The 16,309-nt window shown below is 41.5% G+C and overlaps 1 protein-coding gene across 2 annotated transcripts; it reads right to left on the bottom strand.

The window, feature by feature from the left end:
- Positions 1-8,298: 8,298 nt before the first annotated feature.
- Positions 8,299-15,064, bottom strand: chst12a (carbohydrate (chondroitin 4) sulfotransferase 12a). Of its 2 annotated transcripts, none has more exons than XM_031566407.2 (2): positions 14,837-15,064; positions 8,299-13,116 (listed from the first exon to the last, which is right to left on the bottom strand). In XM_031566407.2, exon 2 carries the CDS (start codon positions 13,059-13,061, stop codon positions 11,748-11,750), a length of 1,314 nt encoding a protein of 437 aa, XP_031422267.1. In that variant the 5' UTR covers positions 13,062-13,116; positions 14,837-15,064; the 3' UTR covers positions 8,299-11,747. The 2 variants fall into 2 exon arrangements, with proteins under 2 accessions (XP_031422267.1, XP_012672267.2); XM_012816813.3 differs by having other exon boundaries at positions 14,893-15,063.
- Positions 15,065-16,309: the final 1,245 nt, after the last annotated feature.

Genomic DNA, 16,309 nt, shown 5'->3' with positions numbered 1-16,309 from the left:
TAGTAAGTGTGTGAGCAGCAGCATTTTGTATCAGTTGAAGGTTCAGTGGGTTGTTGGACAGGACAGGAGAGCACTGCAGTAGTCTAGTCGCGAGGTACTAAATGTGTGGATTTGCTTTTTTAATACAGTCCCCCTGGTGTCCTTCCATTCCTTTCCCAAAATCAGTGAATGCTCTATTCAGTCTTTCCGTAAGTTTCGAAAAGGAATGTGACCGACCACATGGTGGAGTAATTCAAATATATACGCTGCATGCATAATGCAACAGAGGCAGCATACCTGGTTAACCATATTACTGTGCACAATACATTTATTTATTTATTTCCCTCTTATTTCAGCTTCACTGTTGGGTTACAGTAAATTGCATAAAATGGATGATATAGTCAAGCGTTTCAAAGCCTATGTGTTCAAAGAGGTTTATTTCATTTCTTGTAATCAAATTATTTTTCATTAAAACTGACAAGATATTTCAAACCACTGTGTTCACAAATATTTTAAGAACATTCCAGAACATGGTAGAACTGGCACCCAGCCATTTCGTTGTTTTATCTGATCAGTACATTCATCGCCTATAATTAGCATGTCGGGGAAGATCACTGCAAGCATGTGTCTTCTGCTTTTGTCTCACATAACCATCAGCTTAGTATGATATACACAATAACCAGACTGGATATTTACGCACTGCATATTTGCAATTTGCTTCCAACCATGGAGAATATGTGCAGTACTGAAGAACTCACTCGCAGCCTGCAACCCTCATCAGTATGTGTCAAAACATGCTGAAAGAAAATACGAAATAACATGGCATTTGCCATCTGGTGAATAATGACTACATGGAAATCTATTTCCAGATTGCCATTTTGTTTTTGCAAGGCAATCTAAAGTTATAAAGGACAATATATATACGTGAAGCTTATAATTTCAGAAACTTCCACAAAAGTATTAGTATAGCAGTGGTTCTTGTGCCACATTTGACACAGGACAGAAATCATGCATAATTTCAGTACACACATTGTGTCCTTTGAAGGGTTGATGTTATTAAACGTATTTTGTATGATTCAAAACAGTGAAATGACTCTCCCATATTGCTTCACACAAATGTAAACCAGCTGCAAGCAATGTTTTGGTTTGGGTTTTGGTGAATGGGCACATTCTGGTTTGCACAAAGCATCTTTGTTAGTGCGCAGTATGTAATAACCATGCTTCAGCAAATCAATTCCTATAATTAACACTTCTCGATGTGAACATGCCTTTTTAGTCTCTCTATTGATCAAGAAAATTGAACCAGAGAAAGTCTATTGTAAAAATGCATGATAACATGGTACAAATACAAATAATCAGAGTTAACTTTCTCCTTTAATTCTCCTCTTTTCTTCCTGATTTTGAACTGTTGTCCCTAGATTGTTGTCAGTAGTGTTTTTTTGACATTCTCTCTGCCATGGATCCCGGTTACGTGCTGTTGGGCAAGTAACACAGAGAGCGATTGCAATCAAACTTTTGAGGAAATGGTCTTTCCAAGTATACACTGTTCACTAGAGAGAAGCAAAAGGCATTTCCTAAATAAGAGCCATGCTTTGATAGCCCCTACAGCCAATCACCAAAAGAGCAATTTCACACTTCCAGCCCGCAAATACAATTATATTTCCAAATTCAATACTCAGTCACTTTCGATTGAATCATCCAATCCTCCTGCATGTACAAACCTGACCGTGGTTATTGTACAGAAGGAAAACCATTGCTATGGCTACAAAAAAAACACTTGTAGTGTGGATGTAGTGATCGAGCCGATTTATTCTGCAGATTCCTACAGGAGTACCTAGTTGGGGCGACACAGAGAGAAACACCCGTCAGGCCAGAGGAATGTGAAGGGAGCTATTTTGGGCCAACACGTTCTCCAAGGCTTAACGTCAGCTTCTTGTCAACTTTAGCCAGGCATTTACGCCATACCCTGATTTGAAATCTCACAGGATATGGTGGTATATGAAGCAGGGAAGTGGCTCAGAGGGGGGTGGAGAGACGCTGGGTGTTGGCCGTTACAATGAGGTCGATGGTTGGTGTCTCCGTGGAGACGGGACATGCCCTCTGTCATGGCCAAGTGGTGGTGATGACAGCATAATCATGCTCCGCGCCCACTATTTCCCCTTTCCAGTCCAATGACTGTTGTCATCACATCCTGAAATCGATTCATTCACGTCGCAGGCAAGCGATCAGGGACAAGATGAGAAACCATCAGACAACTGAGTATTCATTCCATGAGTTGGATGGGTTTTGGACAGGATTTTGCTAGTTTGTTTGTTTGTTTGTTTGTTTGTCTGAACCTTTTATTTCTGCTTTTTGGCATTTTTCAAATTCAAACGCCACAATGATTTGACCCCTCATACATGAATGACACATCACACCAACACCAGGTACCAACTGTGATAATGCCACTTGATGATGGGGTGGTTGGTGAGTGTTCAAGCAATGCATCTATGGATCACTGAGGATCAAGATGAGTACAGTCCAGGGTCCTTCTCCTCCCTCCCTTCCTCCCTCAGGATGAGATGTACTCCATTTGGCCCCCAGATCCCTGTGTGAGGCGGCCGGTGCTAATCCTCCACTGGCTCTCGACTAACCTTGTGTTAACTAAGGAATCGATGATAAATGGGAAAAACTGAAGACACCGTGCAGAATGGGAACATACTGAGGGCTCGCTCGCACTTGCTTGAGTGTGTCATCTATGAACACACAGAAACGTGAACAGAATTTCAATCAATTCCTTGGCTCTTTTTTCTGTTATTTCTCTCTGGTCGAGTTTTAAAATGCCAAGTAAAGAAACCAGGGTGAAGGTCTTTGGAAAACTGGCTTGAATGTGGAATGCAACCTCGCTGATCTATTATGACTCACATGAAATGTGCTTGGTGCTGCAGATTATGTTTGTGATGATGGTATGAGATGGTATGAGACTTTTTTTAAACCTCAAGCCTCAAATAAAACTCCTGATGCAATGCTTTATTAATGTAAACACAATATATTATATTATAACTATTATACTATATAACTATATAATTTGTCCAACTTCTCTCTCTCAACAATTGCTACTTCTGAGGACAATGACGTAATGTGTCATTTTACCCACTGCACTAAGAGGTTATAGATCATCTCCAATTCCCCTCTTACAAGGCAATACATTTCGACACCCAAACAGTATCTGATGTATGTTGTCATTCATCACATGTTGTCAACATGGAGATTAAAGGGCAATGGTAATGTTGCAGAAACAACATTGCCCTCTCTTGTACAGTGAATTGTTTTTTAATCCGTTCCTTTAACTTTCATTAGCTTCGATACGTGTATTTAAATTGTTACAGGAATCAGTTTCATGTTATGTTTGAGAACTGAACAAATTCAAATGACAGTTTCAGACTGCAAAGTATTTCATCTGCAACTCTTTGCTCTCCCTCAGTGTTAAGCCAGGCCAAAAGCAGTGGGATCTGTATCACCCATTAATGACACCCTTAGAGCTCATTTGAGTGACTCTCTTCAGGCTTTCAATACAGCAATGCTATAATTATCTCTCTTAAGAGGGAATGGGTGAGAATATGGGGTCATGGCACAAATTTGTGGCTTGGTAAACAGTTCCTAAACACTTCAGACACGTGCTTCACACATGTCCTCTGTTTTGACTAGGCTCTTTGATGCAGGGATAGGAGTAGACAGAAGGATCAAAACGTACTTGAAGGCCTAAAGCTATTAGATTTTCAAGATTTTTGTTTATTACAGAATATAGACACATTCGCATAGCGCCTACCAAACCACACCAGCATAGCTCTCCAATTTCCGTCAAATATTCCAAGTCAGCTAAAAATACTGGAGTATAAAAGAGACTTTCCAGTCACAAGGTGAAGGTGTGGAGGTGGAAAGGGAATTCCTCCATCCAGCAGAACAGTCTCAACAATGACAGGACGTCCATCACCCAGATGCTGCTACAGACCGGAGACCCCCCTGCCCGGACACATCTGCACCAACGCTGGATAATTTTCCTGGGATTGAGACATGCCAGCTGGCCAGAACACCCTCAAGCTGTGGGGCTAAGGTCACAAACATCAGACAGCGCTGTGGGGGAAATTGCAGGGGACCTTAATTTCCTGCACTCATCGACATGGTCCTTTTCCTCACATTTTTAGAGATTGGAAAATAGTCCACGACACAGGTGACAAGCTAACAAGGATGAAAGACATTCAACCAAATTGGAGCCAGCCCAGTATTGACAACCTACTCACAAGCAATGTGACATTGTGCCAATGTCTATTAATGTCGACAAAGTTTGTTATTGCAAGTGTTGTGTACATGCATTTATAATGACAATGTACACAATATGGATTTCGATATAGCTGTAGTGCTATGTAGTGTGTTGTGTAGTGTGGTGTATGTAGTGTAGTGCTTTCAACCACTACCAGTGCCAGAGTAAACGGGGCAATGAATGTGTGAGTGCGAATCTGTTACAGCTACCATTTTAGAACGGACCAGTTAACAGCCCAACATGAAAATCTGGCTGTTCACGTTCAGGAGTGGATTAGGATTTATCAAACTCACATAATCTGTTTTAAACCATCTGCTTATGCAACACCATTGCAAAGTTTATCGCACACAGAGCACATGAAAAAAATTTCAGATGGGTTGAATTGAAGTGGCCAAGACCTGTGTTCACAATCTCCAGGTCTCTCGAAGTTATTCTTTGTGAAAACAGGATTCTCCAGCTGAAGATCGCATTTGCTGTTTCCCATGCTGCCTCTTTGCCAGGTGTAATTCAATCAGAGCGAGGCTTGTGAGGCGACACAACCATTTCCTGTCAGTGTAGCACAGCATGCTAGCGGCTGAAGTGGATGCCATGCAGAAAAGAGCACCGCTCAATCTCGTTCCCTGGTCATTTAAATTGTGTTCTTGTCAGTTCTTGTCAGTGCTTAGGTCCCGATAACTTAAAATTATATGGAAACATAATCCAAGAGACATCTTCTTTTGGGTGTTTTTTGAGCAATGGGAAGAGGGCAAGATGGGCCATGGCTTCTCAGATATCCAGGACCAATACTTATTCAATTAAAGTAGCTGAGGCATGCATCATTTTGCTGTTTAACTGCATTCATTTGCTCTGTGCAATTGCTTTACCCAATATGCCCTAGAGCTAATCAGTTAAGATCTTGACACTTGGTATTACTCTAGACTTTTAATATAAAGTGACAGGATCAAGGCAGAAAACAATGCTGCCTTTACTTGAGCCAAAAACCCACTGTAACATTGCTGACTTTCATTCTGTTGAGTTGCAAGCCACAATAAGGAAGGAAAAACAAACTGTGAAAATCATACACATTCTGCTTTAGATGGAACTTGAATGATGTCACAGTCCCAAAATGACTCTCAGAACCCCATCACGTACAATCAGCCAGCTCATATTTCTGATGTGCTCCCAAATATATGGTAAGTAGTCTGTTTTCAAGACAAAGGTGTTGGGAGAATGTAGCTGCCAATCATAGTGAGAAAAGAATAAACTTAGAACCATCTACTGATGGAGCCAATCTAATCCCAGGTTTGCAAATGAATGTGCTGGCACTTTCCAAGACAATAGCTTTTCTCTTACTGATGGCTCTGTTGAGTTATTACCATGTTGTTTTCTGCTGCCATTGAGAAAACTGACGGCGGGCAATTACGGGAGGTATTTTACCGCACTCGAACAAAGGCAGGTTGCAATTTAGGGAAAAATGATAATTCATTCCATTTCCATTAACACTACTGTCGTATTCAAATATGAGTGAATCAACACAAGCTAATTGTCATATAACCACAGTATCACATGGTAGTGGCCAATGATTTGGGCAATGCTGTATATTGTGCAAAGCTATCCTGGATATGAACATCATCCATTATTGTCATAAAAAAAACATCATGCAGTCAGTACACTTAGAAGCAAACCTTTAATCTCAGGCTAATCTTAATAGCTCGATAAAGCTAAAAATCCCTCTGGCAAACACTGCATGTACGCTATGTATACTTCTGGCAGTTTGGGATTTAGATCATCCATTTCATGGATGTGTAATCTGTATTCATGAGAATGTTCATTAAGAAGCTTGGCAAACATTAATCTCTGTGAGGATCTCTCTGCCAAAGCAAATAGACTATTCAGCTGTTTTTGTTATTTATTTATTTATTAAACCTGAAATGCATTATACTCGTTAACAAATTTGACTTTTTAACACGGATTCCTAAATGTTTACATGCGTAAATGGCCATCTAGAATCCCCAAACAAAGGGGCAGGCAGTCACCCCAGTAAAAGAAAATTGATCCAGGCCGACTGAGGAGTCCATCATGCAGCAGGAGTTTCAACATGAAGTGATGTCTTGAAAGCACGTTCTGTTATAACGTTTGCCCCAGATAACATGCTGTTCAATCTCTGACCTTTTCAGCACGGCACCAACTACGACTACGGAACCAGAAATATACAACCCGAATTCCGGAAAAGTTAAAGACTTTCAAATCACATGAGCCAATATTGTATTCACAATAGAACATAGATAACATAACAAATGTTTAAACGGAGACATTTTACACTTTTATCCACTAAATTAGCTCATTTCAAATGTGATGCCTGCTACAGGTCTCAAAAAGTTGGCACGGGGGCAACAAATGGCTGAAAAATCTAGCAACTAATTAAGTTATTTGATATCAGGTCTGTAACATGATTAGCTATAAAAGGGATGTCTTAGAGAGGCAGAGTCTCTCAGAAGTAAAGATGGGCAGAGGCTATCCAATCTGTGAAAGAGTGCGTAAAAAGATTGTGGAATATTTTAAAAACAATGTTCGTCAAAGTCAAATTGCAAAGGCTTTGCAAATCTCATCATCTACAGTGCATAACATCATCAAAAGATTCAGAGAAACTGGAGAAATCACTGTGCGTAAGGGACAAGGCTGAAGACCTTTATTGGATGCCCGTGGTCTTCGGGCCCTCAGACGACACTGCATGACTCATCAGCATGATTGTGTCAATGACATTACTAAATGGGTCCAGGAATACTTCCAGAAACCACTGTCGGTAAACACAATCCGCCGTGCCATCTGCAGATGCCAACTAAAGCTCTATCATGCAAAAAGGAAGCCATATGTGAACATGGTCCAGAAGCGCCGTCGTGTCCTGTGGGCCAAGGCTCATTTAAAATGGACTATTTCGAAGTGGAATATGGTCTGACGAGTCCAAATTTGACATTCTTGTTGGAAATCACGGACGCCGTGTCCTCCGGGCAAAAGAGGAGGGAGACCTCCCATCGTGTTATCAGCGTTCAGTTCAAAAGCCAGCATCTCTGATGGTATTTTTCGTAGATTTCTTTCCGTATGGGTTATTCCCATTCCGTAACATTGTGGAACCTGGTGTTTGTCAGTTGAGATTCAAAATAATGGTTGCCTTCCCCACTGCGGTAGATCCTAGCACTGAGTAGACGCACGGGCAACTACGGTCGCTTGCAGCGAAGTCAGTGTAGGCTGTATGTTTAGTCAGTTACTTTGTGACAACACCAACTGATTAAATGTAACGTAAGTATTTAGCAGACACCTTTCTCCAAAGTAACTTACTGACATCCTGCATTGACCGGGAATCAAACCCGCATCAACTGCTTGGAAGGCAACAACGCTTACCAATACTAAATTGGACACGAAGCACTATGGCGCGTGGACTATTTAGTGACTCTTGACACGGATCCAAACAAAATCCGTGACAATCTTATCGCCACAGAATTCGTACCAAGGGTCCGGGTGTTTGGAGACTCATGCCCATGCACGCAATCTGAGCCTGCATGTCCAAGACAGAGTGCGGTCATAACATTGATACAGCGGATTAAGAAGGGAGTTTATCCGCGGAGCATAATATACTCTTAAATGAATTTGGCAAACACTGGAGCACTGGTTCCATCTAGTGGCAAACATACAAACACGAAAGTAGCATACGTAATTTGGTTTAAATTGAGAGGATGCTGAATGTGTCCGACGTTTACAAGCGTGCGTTCACAAAAAAGGCCCCAATATTTATGTGTATTACATTCCAAACAATGGTATTATATTTAGCTGTCATTGTGTGCCTGTGCAAAAGTTCATGCAGTTTGGATGATGAACCCCAGAGCTTTGACTTGTGAAAGTGAATACAAATTGTGTCCTCTTCTTTTTATCTTTATTGTGGTAACGTTTAGCTGTCTGCTCTTTTATTGTAAAGCCTGATTTGGCAGTTTTGCTCTGTCAGTACAAGATATACGTGCAGTGCAGACACACACATCCATTGAACCTTTTAAAAAACATGCTTAATCTTTTATTAAACCATGTCACTTTAATGCCCAGACTGGGAATCAAAATATGTAACACACACAACTTATCAAATGCTGGAACTGAGAAAAAGATGAAAAATATATTACAAGGTATAATACCATGCCCACATTTTCTTGCTGTTATAACTGCCTTCAAATGTATTAAATAATACTGTAATAAATAAAGGACTGAACACTGTGACCTAAAATCAGTCCACTTGACAGTTGTTTTTACTATTCAGACCTGATGAAAACTATACATAAAGATATCCCTTTTTGAACTAACACTATAGTTTACCCTGCAACTAAACATTGCATGCAACTAGGACTTGCTGTGACTGAAATAAATCCTTTTAGGACACATTGTAATCTTTCATTTAGATGGAGGCATCAGAAAAGTCACAAATAAACACATACACGTAGATCATAATCTCCAAGTTCTGTGGCACATAACTTTACCAAAAATAACGTCAAGTTTTGTATTGTTACACAACCATATTCAAACACACAGGCAATGACAGTACATAGGAGAGGTAAGAATCTTCTGTTTGCAGGGCCGGCTGCAGGGACCAATGACTGAGGGGCATTTGAGATTTGCAATGGGGGCCAACGATTTCTAGTGTAGGGTGGGCAACTAAATTCAACATGTTTAGATAATGTCCAAATCCTACTCGTCTACAATTTTCCAGCATTCTGAAACGAAAAGGACCACAGAAATGCATCGTTTACTGCTGCTAGCTAGACACATACTCCTTGCATACTATATTGCAAACAATATTTTTTTCACGGCCTATGCTGCCAGTTATAGCCTGAACAAAACAAGGTTATCAAAGCAATGGCACTAGGAGAAGAGATACATCCATAAATCGTTGATTTGTGTGCAAAACATGGTTTGGGTGAACAGAACTTCTCCAGTAAAATGAATTAGCCTTAACATGCTAAGATTGGTAGCATGTACTGTCATATCAATCAAACCTAGATAAGGTTTTGGTCACTGAGGTTTTTGATAGACTACGCCCTCCTTATAGAAATGGAACAAATTGGCTGATTGCCATGATGAGCCTGGCAATCAAAAATAGATTTTCTATTCATTGCACACTAAGAACAAACCTTCACAGAGAATGAAACGTGTTCGGATAAAATCAGTGTTCTCCCACGCTGTCTACTGGGAGTAGGCTGTAGATGTGTGACTATTAGTCAATGAATTACACAATAAGATAAATCGTTGTTGATTTATTTGTTTGGGTTAAAACTCAAATGTCCTGTTTAATGACACGGTTTTGTATGAGCATGTATGATCGGCAAGTTTGTAATTTATAGAGGGGGCAAAAACTGTATCTGAGGGGGCAGCGCCCTCTTTTGCAACCCCCCTCCCCTCCCGGCGCCGACCCTGTCTGTTTGATGGACCATGGGAGAAGGATGTGCTTTGTCCACATGAAACCAAACTTCAACAAGGAACACACAAAAAAAAATGCATTGACAAGTCTCTGCATCCTAGCCATTGGCCAGATATAGTAATATTTTTTTAAACATACAGTATACATCATATATACTATACATCATTAAAATATTTCCCAAGGAGTTCCTAAACAATAGTCTTTTTTCCATAGACAAATATACTCAGACTTAGAAAAATACTATTTTCTTTTATGCTTTTTGCTGTGTAAACGTTACTTCCCTTGTCTTTAAAAAGGCACCGTTACAGCGTGGGTGCAACAGTGCAGTGTTAGCCAGAATCTACTTTCCTCCAGAGCTGACCTGAGGCCTACTTGGTCAGAGGAGGTAACGCATATTTCAAGCCCCGTCCCGTCCCTTCTTGTCCATCGGATGCTATGTGAACTCTGGGCTCTGTGCTGACACTCTCTTGACCCAAGCCCACCAAAGCATTGCAGGATGCATTTGAAAAAAAAAAAAACCACAAGCCTGCCAAAATAAATCAAACACACATGCACACATATTCTCAGAGTCAAGAACAGAAAATACAGTACTCTGTGCAAAGTGCATCAGGTAAATTCTATGATGGCAAAAAGACCTTGAAGGAGTGCGGTACAATGGATAATGAAGTGCCCAGTTTCTAATTCTCAACTAAAAGATCTTTGTCCTGATCTTTCTACTGCAAGAAGAACCATTGCACTGCAAGTAATGTTTTACTGCTGCTGTTGCCCTTGAAAGGACAAAATGTAAGCAGATATAAAACCAAATATTGTTCTGTGCTTAACATGGTTTCTCCGATGTCCTAAATCATAAGAAACTTCAGAAAGAAAGCAGTCTGCCTCCCTTTCCTATTAATTTAACAAACAAATCTACATAACTATTAATTTAACAAACAAATCTACATAACTCCCCTGCACTGGTTGAGTAGGGAAGCACTGTAATTCCCTCTTCTCTGAGTCCCTCAGGAGATCTGCATTTGTGGAAAGGACCGCAAGGCACACATGCTCCGTTCAAATCTGTGGCATGCAAATGACTACGGCAAACAAACTCAGCCAGTTCAACGGTGCTCCTTCCAGACGGAAGAGAGTTCAAATCAAAGGAAACTGACGCTAAAAAAAGTAGGAGGAGTGTCACGAACACAGAGGAAAAGAAGCTCGACAATCCTCCTCAGAAACATAATCCGCTACAACGGAATTTCCTTTCGATGCCGATAGGCAGCAAAGCATATCTGCCTCACTGCATGCTAAATAACATCACTGCTACGATGAATGCTTGTGCCATTTAAAGACAAAAATATGTACAAACTAAGATACATAAAAAAATGTAATCTAATGCAAGGTAGCTGCATTTTTAACACATTCGCATAAACTCACAAATAGTCACATTCATACTTCCTCTGTTGTGAGAGGGGAGTTATATAAAATGAACCGAAATTAAAAAGAAACATTCAAATAAACATTTGTTTTAGAAAATCGTTAGACTGACTGGTCATTTGCACATTTCCCTTTTTATAAGTTGTCCTAAATTCTCTGTGTGAGCAGCAAAGACCCTTTCACTGTTTTTAATAAAATACTGTTGATATACAGTAGACATTACTTCCTTCTTTAAAGAAAGTGCTTCAACTCTCTATATTTACTTATCAAAACAATACAAAAATTCTCTTACACCGACAAACAGAGTTTAGCACGAAAACCGAACCTTCTAAGAAACTCTTGCCTAAACTACTTTGTTACCTTGTTAATCAATCATTGAGATTATCGGGACCAATCAAAAAAAAATATTATTGTTCTTCGAGCTATCCTCTTTTCAAACCCTTGTATTGCAAATTTAAATATCTGAATCACTAAGATGACTTGTGAAAGCACAAATAAAAGCATCCCTTGTACAAAATCCCATGGGTATTAGAAAACTTGTCAGTAAACTAACAACGGCATTTAAACTAAAATATTGTTTTCCCAAACTCTTATCCTTCCAATGGAGCACACAGGAGCACTACTTCACTCATGTAAAAGTTTCTCAGGTTTGGCATATCCAAACAGTCTGAAGTCAGCCTCATAGAGCTTGTAGACTTCTCTCCGTGACTCGTAAGGAATGTTGGCAAACCAATCTTGCTCCCAGCTGCTCACGGTTCGGTTCCGATGGCTCGACGGGAACTGGACCACGTTGTCGACGCGCAGGATTCTTAGCAAGTGCTCTGCGTCGTCATCCAGGGTCTCCAGCTTCCCCACGAAGTCGTAGTTTATCTGGCAAGGATGACACAGGCGGTACATCTGTCTCCAGTGCTCATTGAAGGGCGCCTCCTTCTCCGTGTTGGGGTCCAGAAGGTACTGGATGAAGTTGGAGAAAGTGGGCTTGATGCCAGCAGCAAACGCATCCACGACCGATGCCGGGGGGTCTGAGTAATTTCCAAAGCGCTTCAGCATGACCACAGCGAACCTCTTGTAGAACTCCTCGTTCTCCTGTTCGAACTTGTTCCGGTAGGCGGAGATGAGCCTGACAAAGGGGTCACGGACGAACAGGAACTTGGTGTACTTCTTTAACTTGATCTTCATCAGGTGGCGTGAGAACTTGCCGTAGCGCTTCCAGAACTTATTGAAGGTGAAGTGCAAGCTGCTGTTGTGGATGAGCTCGGTGGGGACGTCCAGCGGGTCCTGGTAAGGCACGCCGTCCACCAGCAGGCTCTCGCTCAGCACGATCATGATGCGCTTCCAGTTGGTGCACGCCACCTTGGGCACGTAGCAGTAGATGATCCCGTGCCGGTCGTCCACGATGAGATGGTCCAGCTCCTTGTTCGGTATGTCGTCAAACGTCCTGTTCTTGCCAGGGAAATCCAACGTGCTGTTGGCGCTGCAGAGGTCGCGGACCATCCGTCTCCTCTCCTCTTGTCTCTGTTTCATCTCCAGGGCGACCGGGGTCAGGTGGATCTTCCACTCCCGCCTGGGAACAAACTTCTCGTCCGACTTGGATTCGTTGGACTGGTTTTGAGCATCGCCGGCGAGGTGCTCCCCTCTCACCTGCTCAGTGGGGTCTGCAGTGCCAACCAGGAACTGGTTGACAAAGGCATCAATGTCCGACAGGAAAGAGGGCTCTTTGTCCGCACCTGGCTTGGGTTTGGGATCGGGGTTACCCTCCGGGGGCTGCCGGGAGGTGTGAGGACCAGATATGGTGGTGTGCAGGTAGAAGTGGGTCGCCCCCACATCGTCCCAGTAGATAATGATCAACAGGATCATGAACACGGAGCCCAGGATCAGAAAGATGCGAAACAGTCTTGATTTTCCCATTTTGTCTGATTTCGACGGAGGGTATTCCATCCTCACCTCAGCCCCATGTTACCAGGTCTCATGCCAGTGGAAAGCATTACAACCTCTGGATGGGAAAAGAGAGAGAGAGAGAGAGAGAGAGAGAGAGAGAGAGAGAGAGAGAGAGAGAGAGAGAGATAATAATATCAGTGACATCAGAAAGTACATGTCAGCATGGTCTGTCATGTCAACGGTGCAGTGACAGCTTTCCTTCACAGGGTTTTCAGTAGTTATAATCTTGTAGGCAGTGTGGGTCAGTATATAAGGGGTAGACTTGAACTCAGTCTTCGTGAAAATATGCCATTATCTCACAATGCTGGTGTCTGCTAGATCATTATACAAATCTTCCGCTCAGGATTACAGTGGTAAGGGCCAAGTAGTCTGCCACACCAACCTCAAATTCTGTTGTTCTGTAGAAACAGCCAATTTGCATTGTCCTTAAGCCTTAACATCCCCATTTGGTTATTTTCTAAAACTGACACTTCTGCCTTTTCACATCTGGGGCTTTTTTCCAAAAAAAAAATAAACCCCACACACATGGAATGCAGCAGAGAAAAATACGAGACAGTCTCTTTAAACCAGTTGACATTAATAGGGAGATTTTACGACCATGTACAAAAGATTTCAAGTTAAACATCTAAAGTAACACAGAGCTGTGAGTAAACCTGAAATTCACCCCATGACTGGTCTGGTCTGGTCTGGTCTATGGCTGGCCATCATGGTAGCCTACTGAGTCAACTGTGTTAAACACTTTTTCAATCCTGAACTTACTGTGTGTTATAGGACATGTATTTTTAGTAGTACATGACATGCATTTTTCAGTATTTCACAATTTACAACTTATTATCTGGCGTGTGGATTTCTGATGTAGGTTAAACAACACAGCAAGCAAGAAAAAAAACGTTACAGTAACAGACACCAATCGCAATGGAACAAAAAGTTCAGAGTGTGTTTCTCAGACTGCAGTATGGTACTTCACACCATGATGAAATGAAAACAAAAATAGTGCCTAGTTGTGAGACTATATTTATTTAGTGAACTCTCGCGTAGAATAGAAACAGTTGGCTATCTACTTTTTATACATTACAACCCCCACTTAAAACATAGCTAAACCCACCTAAAACGAATCAATGTAAACATTGTTCTATATGTTTCCTACACACATAAGATTTTCCTCACTACGCAAACGAGGAAACTTGATTTAAAGACACTGGCTATTCTGTTCGAAAATAGCAGTGCCAGTGGTCAAATAAGTCTGGCCATTACTTCCGTTTCCTTCAACGATATTAAGCTAGGTCCTTCTTAAGCTTAGGTATTAACGTTACCCGGCCGCTGAAGATATAGTCGACTATCACATTTCCGCTTAGATTACACTACTAATTAATATTATTATAACTCGATAAGCTACCTGACTAGCCCGCTATGGCACTGTAGCCTAAACCTATTCATCATGTGCAGCAGCAACCTCTACATTCTACCGAGCCACACAATGTAGCTCTTTGACACCATCACAGGGGAGGGCAGTTGGCGAAAACGTTATCTAACGTGAACTCATACAACAAATCTCACTACCTGTATTTCAGCACTCTGTGCTACACTAGCAGTAACTACAATTACTTTCTTTAGTTGAAAGTGAAAATATAATCTTCTTGAACGAAAGCATATTCTGAATCACTGCCCCCTCCTCAGGTCCAGATAACGTTCACGGGCTGCTCAGATTCATCAGATAGGAGATTCGCCTCTAACGAGTATTGGATGATAGTACAGTTTGCGTAAAAAAAACATACCAACGATTTGCAGTCAAATATGGTCTTTCAAAACATTGTCCGAACGGTAGGCTCACCTCTCCACACGACTTCTTTTGGGCTCTCCACCCCAGACGGCGTCAGCTGAGAAAGGATGTGCGAGCGGGGTATTTTGACACACCAAGCAGCCAAGTGGAGACCACAAGAACTCGCGAGATTTCAAACCCCACTTCTCTCATGAAATAGTATTTATATTACAGATCCTGGGTCAGCTATGAAACTTAACAGAGAGTAGGGTAACATAATTTGATCTGTAACGGGAACTGCATCGTGCGCAAGAATGTTTTTGCATGCTCGGGCAGGCTGTGTTAGACTTAAGGGAAAAGGAAGTGCAATTAGGCGAACATTTAGTTTGTTCCAGTTATACCGATAGGCAAACGTCTGTGAATGGAAACTATGCCTTTAAAGAAGATGAAGTGCTGTCTATTCTAGGCTGTCTGCGTACATTTGGAGTGGTCGTGCTAGAGCACAAGGCGGCTTGTAAATTGATTGATTGTTGAAATAAAATGACATTATGATTTTTAATTACTCTAGAATACATTAAATATCAAATAAACACAGCAGATTCTACATCTCACAATGCTGGGGGTATATAATACCTTAGATATATCATTTTCATTCTCAGCACTCATACCAGTATTTTAAGCTTAGGTTTGTCTAGTACTGGTAGTACTATGTAGTGTCTTAATCAAACCACACCTACTCTACCAACCGTTATTTCCCCAACAGTTAATTGATCTGCAGGCAAAGATCCAAGGAGTGACATGGCACTTTTCCTCCAGACTCTCTCATGGTTGCTTGACATGGCAAACTAGGATTAGTCGCCCTAGGATTAGTCTTCGTTTTCATGTACTCAAGCACAATTCAAACATGCATTTAAAAGCAGCAAAGTGCCCTTCACAGTTGATAATCCTCAACCCATTTAGTTCATTCTGTGCACGAGATATAAAAGTCCAACATGCAGAAGATGCTTTCAGGCCAGTTCTGCACCCCACCCCCTGCTCTTGCCAGCCAGCATCATCATTGCAGAGTGCCTATTTGGGTCACACTGAGTGGAGAGGCAGAGGCTGCACACCTGGAGCACATGGCTGCCATGTGGGGTTAGGAGGAGACCTTCAGGTCAGATTAAGTTCTGTGTCAAGGCCCTGAGCCAAACTGGTGGGAAAACGTGACTGCCTCCCAACACCCAAACTTAGTGCATGGCAGCTGAGCCACAACTAATTAGCTTGAGCATAAACATGCCTCCAATGAGTCCTTCGAACTTGAAGTGGGTAGAAAGTACTTAATGGTTGTGAATGTTTAATTTAGAACAACTCTACATTTTTACCCAATGCTTTCAATTCCCTGGGCATGTAATGCATAACTCTGACATTAATACTATTATTGTTTGGAATTATGCCAGTGATAACAGAAAACAGTACATCATATTTTAGGTATTTGTAATTTTGGTTGAAA

Source organism: Clupea harengus, chromosome 1, assembly GCF_900700415.2.
Source record: "Clupea harengus chromosome 1, Ch_v2.0.2, whole genome shotgun sequence".
In the NCBI taxonomy this organism is placed as follows: domain Eukaryota; kingdom Metazoa; phylum Chordata; class Actinopteri; order Clupeiformes; family Clupeidae; genus Clupea; species Clupea harengus.
The sequence above is the reverse complement of the archived record's forward strand: the minus strand, read 5'-3'. Positions and strand labels throughout refer to the sequence as shown.

Bases quoted from the DNA above. Each gene is read 5' to 3' on its own strand.
- chst12a (XM_031566407.2), bottom strand. From the start codon at position 13,061: ATGGAATACCCTCCGTCGAAATCAGACAAAATGGGAAAATCAAGACTG.